General features: G+C 37.1%; 2 protein-coding genes across 2 annotated transcripts; one reads left to right on the top strand and one right to left on the bottom strand.

Moving 5' to 3' along the window:
- Window positions 1-248: 248 nt before the first annotated feature.
- LOC120086138 (26S proteasome non-ATPase regulatory subunit 14 homolog) lies at window positions 249-3,620 on the top strand. Its single transcript, XM_039042603.2, has 6 exons — window positions 249-514; window positions 772-949; window positions 2,034-2,115; window positions 2,346-2,522; window positions 2,594-2,761; window positions 3,171-3,620. Exons 1-6 carry the CDS (start codon window positions 382-384, stop codon window positions 3,360-3,362), a joined length of 930 nt encoding a protein of 309 aa, XP_038898531.1. The 5' UTR covers window positions 249-381; the 3' UTR covers window positions 3,363-3,620.
- Window positions 3,605-5,915, bottom strand: LOC120086137 (putative carboxylesterase 2). The gene is made up of 2 exons (XM_039042602.2): window positions 5,301-5,915; window positions 3,605-4,121 (listed from the first exon to the last, which is right to left on the bottom strand). The coding sequence occupies exons 1-2, from the start codon at window positions 5,787-5,789 to the stop codon at window positions 3,630-3,632; spliced, it is 981 nt and encodes a 326-aa protein (XP_038898530.1). The 5' UTR covers window positions 5,790-5,915; the 3' UTR covers window positions 3,605-3,629.
- Window positions 5,916-6,700: the final 785 nt, after the last annotated feature.

The raw sequence follows: 6,700 nt of genomic DNA, 5'->3' as shown, positions 1-6,700 counted from the left end.
TCAAGTGGACTAATTTAATTAACTAGGAATTTTGAGCTGGCAATTTCAACAAATATTACACATTTTGAAATGAAAAAAAATCAAGGATTTATCTATCAATTAACATGACTATGAGTAAGTTTAGTTGACATTTGATGTTTCTTTTCCCAAAAAACAAAAAAATATCTACTTAGTTCGGATAATACTAAATCTATATATCTATTTAAAAATAATAATAAATAAAGTTTGAAGGGCAAAATAGTCATTTTGATAAGAGTTTTGCCACCTCCCGTAATCGCCATTTTTAAGAAGAGAACCAGACGAGAGAAGTCTTGTTGCAAAAGAAAGTTCAGTTGCATGCCCGGCTGCCGGATAGATCGACGCTGAGGGAAAACTTTACGAATGGAGCGGCTACAAAGAATGTTCGCCGGTGCCGGAGGTTCATTGGGGCACCCGCCACCGGACTCGCCCACTCTTGATTCGTCGGAACAGGTCTACATCTCCTCGCTCGCACTTCTGAAGATGCTTAAGCACGGTACTGTTCGAATTGAAGTGCCACTTTTCTTGTTTATTCGGCTCTTATTCTTTCGAATGTGTTCACAATATTTTACTTAATTAATGTTTAGAGGCTCTGTCGACTCTGCCCTTCTATATTATCAACGAATTTGGATGGTTTTGCTCGGTTTTAGGTATAGGATGTTGGATGTAATTCATGTTCTTGGTAATTTAGATCGTGAAGCTTTAAATAAACTTCCCGTTTATGTAAGTTTCCACTACAATTTTGCGTAATAGGGAGAGCTGGGGTTCCCATGGAAGTAATGGGTCTGATGTTGGGGGAATTTGTTGACGAGTACACCGTGCGCGTGGTCGATGTATTTGCTATGCCGCAAAGTGGTACGGGTGTTAGTGTTGAAGCTGTTGATCATGTATTCCAGACCAATATGCTTGACATGCTTAAACAAACTGGACGGTAATTTTCTTTACTTATGTAGATTGAGATTTGTAATGACTAAATTTGCTGGAGGAAACATCTTAAAGATTAAGTTGCTGAAATGGAACTTTAGATCCTGCAAACAGCTTCGCTTATTTAAATTTTATTTGTGTGTCCCGCCTGTGTTGTCTGGGAGGCCTTGTTCTGTCTAGTGCGTGTTTAATTTTTGGAATAGACCTGATTTTAGCATAAAACTTACATAGGCTTACTTAAATTTCATTGTCAACTATGTAAATGAATATTTAGAGGATCCTGGGATGGCTGAACTCTTGCCAAGAAAATCTGTTGATGTCAATTTTCAGTCGAACAGTATGCACTCTGGAGGAATTTTAGTTTTCTTTCCTACTTATATCGTTGGGCTTTCGTTTGTCCAGAGTCAGAATCAGAATCTTTTGTCATGCTGTTTCCAACACTTTGCTTCTTTTAGGAAATGACTCCCTAAATGTGGGCTCAGTTCATTTTAATTTTATTGTCATTCTTGTTTTCATGGAGCACCACTCACTATATTATCTTCTTCTATAATCATTTATTTGGTTGTGTGTATGCCCGATGTTTCATTTGAATGACTCCTCATTTTTAGGTGTCTCCCCATCACTTTTACTTTAGCTTTGGTTTTGGTTTTGGTCTGGTATATCAGTTGACATTTTCATCAAATGAACGTATGGTTAGAATTAAATAAAGTAATGAGTGTATGGATGTCAGTCCTCCCCAGATTATGCATGATATGGGCGAAAGCTCTCCTATTAAGCATGTGTACAAGAGGAGGCGTCTGAGGAGAAAATGGTGGGGAAGTTAATATCTTCTGTAATTAGTTAGTTAAGTGAGCCCATGAGATTATGTATCTAACCATGGACTAACAGAAGGGGGTGTAGTTAAGGATAAGAGTAGGCCTTGTGAGGAGATACATTTTTTTTGCTTGTCTGTGATGTGAGAGTGTTTTGGGAGATGGGGGAAGCTCCTCAGTCCTCAGTTCTTCCCTTGTTCATGTATGAAGGTTGAACTCATTATTGACATATAATCTTCTGCTGCCCTTTACCTTTGACTATCTATTTTTTGCCTTCAGCCCTGAGATGGTTGTAGGATGGTACCACTCTCATCCTGGATTTGGATGTTGGCTCTCTGGTGTCGACATCAATACTCAACAGGTTTGTGTTACTCAAACAGCCCCATCTAGCATATTGTTATCCACCTTATTGTTGAATCTTCTAGGGGTGAATGCCTTTCCTTTTTCTTGTATAAGTATTCTTATCTATCAGGGCTTTTGTTATTTTATAATAACTTTTTTACTGGGTCTTCCAGCTACGGAAAAAGTGTAATGAAGATTTGCAGTTGAGATTATAATGTGAAATATGCTTACTTTCGCCATCATTTGTAGAGTTTTGAAGCTCTCAATCAGCGAGCTGTTGCCGTAGTTGTGGATCCAATCCAAAGTGTCAAGGGAAAGGTGGTTATTGATGCCTTTCGTCTTATTAATCCCCAGACAATGATGCTCGGCCAAGAACCACGACAAACAACATCAAACCTCGGCCATCTTAATAAGCCATCTATTCAAGTGAGTATTGAACAAATACAATTAAATCATTCTAGCTTTCAATTGACTGACTCATATCATTGTTTTTTCAGGCATTAATCCACGGATTGAATCGCCATTATTACTCTATTGCAATTAACTATAGGAAAAATGAACTTGAAGAGAAGATGTTGCTTAATCTTCACAAGAAGAAATGGACTGATGGGCTAACACTTCGACGATTCGATACACACTCGAAAACTAATGAGCAGACTGTCCAGGTAAGCATGTCTTTTAAGTGTTAACCTTTTAGAGGTTGCATCTCTTCTTGCAATATTGAATAAAATGAGCTTCTAGCGTAGCCAAACAATTCAATTGCTCTCTAATCTTAATTTTGACAACGTCCAGGTAAGCATGTCTTTTAAGTGTTAACCTTCTAGAGGTTGCATCTCTTCTTGCAATATTGAATAAAATGAGCTTCTTGCGTTGCCAAACAATTCAATTGCTCTCTAATCTTAATTTTGACAACGTAAAGAGTGGTGATCTCATCTAATTAAAAAAAGGGTTGTGATCAATTATCTTGACGATTCATTTTTCATGGCTAAACTCAATAAAACTTGCACACAGCAGGGGGTATATCATTGTACATAATCTATGTTGTGATTTACGGGTCTGGTATATTTCATGCAGGAAATGCTGAACTTGGCTATCAAGTACAACAAGGCAGTACAAGAGGAAGATGAGTTGCCACCAGAGAAACTTGCAATTGCAAACGTGGGAAGGCAAGATGCTAAGAAGCACCTGGAAGAACATGTCTCCAATTTGATGTCATCAAACATCATACAGACGTTAGGTACAATGCTCGACACAGTCGTGTTTTAATCAAACTATGGTCATCAAAGAACCGTACGTCCTCTGCCAGGATTCTCCGTTGAAAGTTGCCGGGTTTGTGACTGTTGAACAAGCTAAAGTGTTTAAAGCTCTTCCATTGCTACGAACTCCTGCCTATCTTTCACTTTCATCACATTATTATTTTATTGGATCTTAAGGATGAGATATGGTTTCGTTTTTAAAGGACAGCTATTGGTTAGAATGCTTGAGATGTGAATGAAAAGATAGTGGTGTTTATAATCCGCCAAATTTGAACGTTTAATCTTCATTTAGGAAGAAAGCCAAACGTTTGATAAGGGCCTTAGCTTTCTCGGAAGTGGGATCTAACATATGAAATGCATGATCCTCACCTTCCGTCTCATAAATCTCCACCTTACCTTTCCATTCACTCTTCGCTAGATTTTCGTAGTAAAGCTTCCCTCTGTCCCTCAGGATGTCTTTCTCTGCAACGATTACCACCACCTTCTCACCGGTGAGGCCATCGATTGCCGGTGACCCATCGGAGAAGGGGTTGATGAGGAGATCGTCGTTTCCTCTGTCTGATGGGCAGACGAAGTTCCACCAACGATCCACTTCAGCTCTTTTGTGATGCTCAGTGATCTCTGATCCGATTGGCTCCTGTCCCCAGAAGTATGGTTGAATTAGAGCGATTCCCACGACTTTGATTTTGGCACCCAGATTCGAGCTTTTGGCTCGCAGGGCCATGTGGTGTGATATGTTTCCACCTGCACTGTCACCTACTAAGAACACCTGTTCAAATAATATAATTTAGCTTTTCAACTCTACGTTGCCTTGTGGTAATTTCATTATATTGTAGCAAGATTCTCTTCCATCAACCTTGGATGGCAATTGATGCCTTAGCTATGTTAGTGTGGACTGACTAGTTCCATTCTAATTAATATAATCAATCACTTCTAATTAAGCTAATTTCTAATTCATATTACAACCTACTTATTTATGGATGTTAGTTAATCAGTCAATTTAAATAGCATCCTATCGACAATAATTTACAATAGAAAATAAGATGAATATTTTTCAGCCATCAAACCTTATAATATCAAAGGGTACTCAAATAATAATAATAATATCAAAGGGAGTAAATTTAGACGGACTAAAATAGAATTAGTCCCAAAGTATAATGTCTAAATTTGTTTTTTAACTAAAAAAAATAACTTCTGCAATGACTATCTTTTGTTACCAATTGATAATGATAATCAATAATAATTTGAATGTCAAACTTTTGTAATATCATCTTCCTTACCGACATTCTTTTTTATAATATAATTTAATATTGACAATCACTTTATTAATTATACGCTAATTTCCAAGTATGTTCAACTTATACATACATTTACTAAAAGAAAAAGATCTAACAGTCCTTAAGTTGAACACTTAAAACACTGTTACAAGAAAATTAATTAAATACCTCATCGTACATTTCCTACTATTTTTTCTATATGCATAACAAGATTTTCCAAACTTGACTTTTTTTAACAATTTTTTTTTTTTATATATATATTTTGAACGTTTAACACGTTCGTAGATGTATCACTTCAACTATTATGTCAAAGTTAGTTTCTAATATATCTTTTAATCGGTTTAAAGGCATTCTTGATGAAATATTTTTATTTTTTTAGAAATATGTTTTTTATTTTGATGTATACGAGAGTTTATCAGTAATAAATTTTTATTGGTGATAAAAATCTATTTTTAACAATAATAAAATCTATCCGTAATAGACTGAGATCACCGGGAGACTACGAAACTTGGTTCAAAATTTCGTCATAATGCAAACTTTTTTAAACTGTGTTATGTCTACCGATGCTTTGGAGCTTATTAGCTATATTTACAAGTGTAATATATATATATATATATAATTTAGTAAATGTATTTACTGAAGTCATAGGGAAGGACTTTAACCAACACCACCTTCTCAAAGTCGACTAGCTCTTTAAGCCAAGGCTCATGACCGGGCTCGTCGGCGGAGGTCTGGGACTGGGCGGCAATCCACTGCAGCGCCGCCCAAGAATCATCATAAGCGGCGGGGAGAGGATGCTCCGGCGCTAATCTATAGTTCACCGAAAGGAGGACGGTTTGGGCCTCGGCGGCAAGCGGGATGAGACAGTTGTTATGGTAGATAGGTTCAGCACTGGAGGCTACGAGAAACGCGCCGCCGTGAAAGTAAACAACCAATGGAAGTTTCCGGTGAGGGTCAACGGCGGTCGGACGGTAAAGTCGAGCAGAGACGCCGGTTTCGGGGACAATAATGATGTCTTTAGAGTCAACTCCCGTCCGAGTATCGAGCCCAGGGGGAGTGATACGTGTCCCAAGAAGCCTTTCAACGACGCCGTTTCTGTAGAGTCGAAGGTAAGGAAGAAGCTCGAGATCCAGCTCTGGGTTGTTCGAATCTGCAGCCATTTCCGATTCGAAAAATTAAGATGAAAATAAAGGAAGAATATTTGAGGGAAATGGATAAGATTGTACTGATAACTGAAAGACTTTATTGGCAAAAAAAGCAAATGAAGAGATTTGATTTAAATGATTTAATTGATGAAGAAATGGATTGTACTTGTTTTTGTCTGTCAAAATCTATCATTTATTATTTCAAATGGTCACCATACACTTATAGCAATTACCAACCAACCATATTTTTGTTGCAATGCAAGTGACTACGATTTATTAATGCGACTAAAGATGTTTTGGATCAAAAGGTGGAGTTATGCAAGTTTTGAGAGTTGTTTAGTAGTGAAATCTAGAGCGTAAAGAATTAATAAATTATTAAATTGATGTTTTTAGTCACGTGACCTATAAACTTTTCGAGTCAAACAATGAGAGGAGCTAACACCACCAGTCCTAGCTTTTACTCCTTTGGCCAAACACCCCTTAAAATACTCAAAGAGAAATAAGTAATATCCTTAAATATCATCCTAAGCTATTGATGCGTTTTGTCTATGAGATGGATTAAGTACTATGTAATATCTTATAAACATATTGTTTTACCTAGTTAGACACAAGTATAAATCCAACTAGAATCATGGTGAGTCCAGGGTCGAACTCGGGGATTGAATTCTATTGATGCGTTGACAATGATTGTTTCGATCTTGACGCGAATTGTTTGTTGAATATGCAATGAGTTTGTTCCTATTCAATAGATAAAATAAATAGTGGTGGATGCGATGTGAATCACAATCGTGAGTAAAATAGCCTATGCGGAGAGACATTGATTTTAGATGAATAAAGATAGGGTTGAGAAAAATATTCACTAACAATTCCTAAGTAACTACATAAATCCTGCGTGAACCTAGTGAATTGGGCGTACTACTTCCCAA

Source organism: Benincasa hispida, chromosome 9 (assembly GCF_027475165.1).
Source record: "Benincasa hispida cultivar pf3 chromosome 9, pf3_genome.v1.1, whole genome shotgun sequence".
In the NCBI taxonomy this organism is placed as follows: Eukaryota; Viridiplantae; Streptophyta; class Magnoliopsida; order Cucurbitales; family Cucurbitaceae; genus Benincasa; species Benincasa hispida.
The sequence above is the reverse complement of the archived record's forward strand: the minus strand, read 5'-3'. Positions and strand labels throughout refer to the sequence as shown.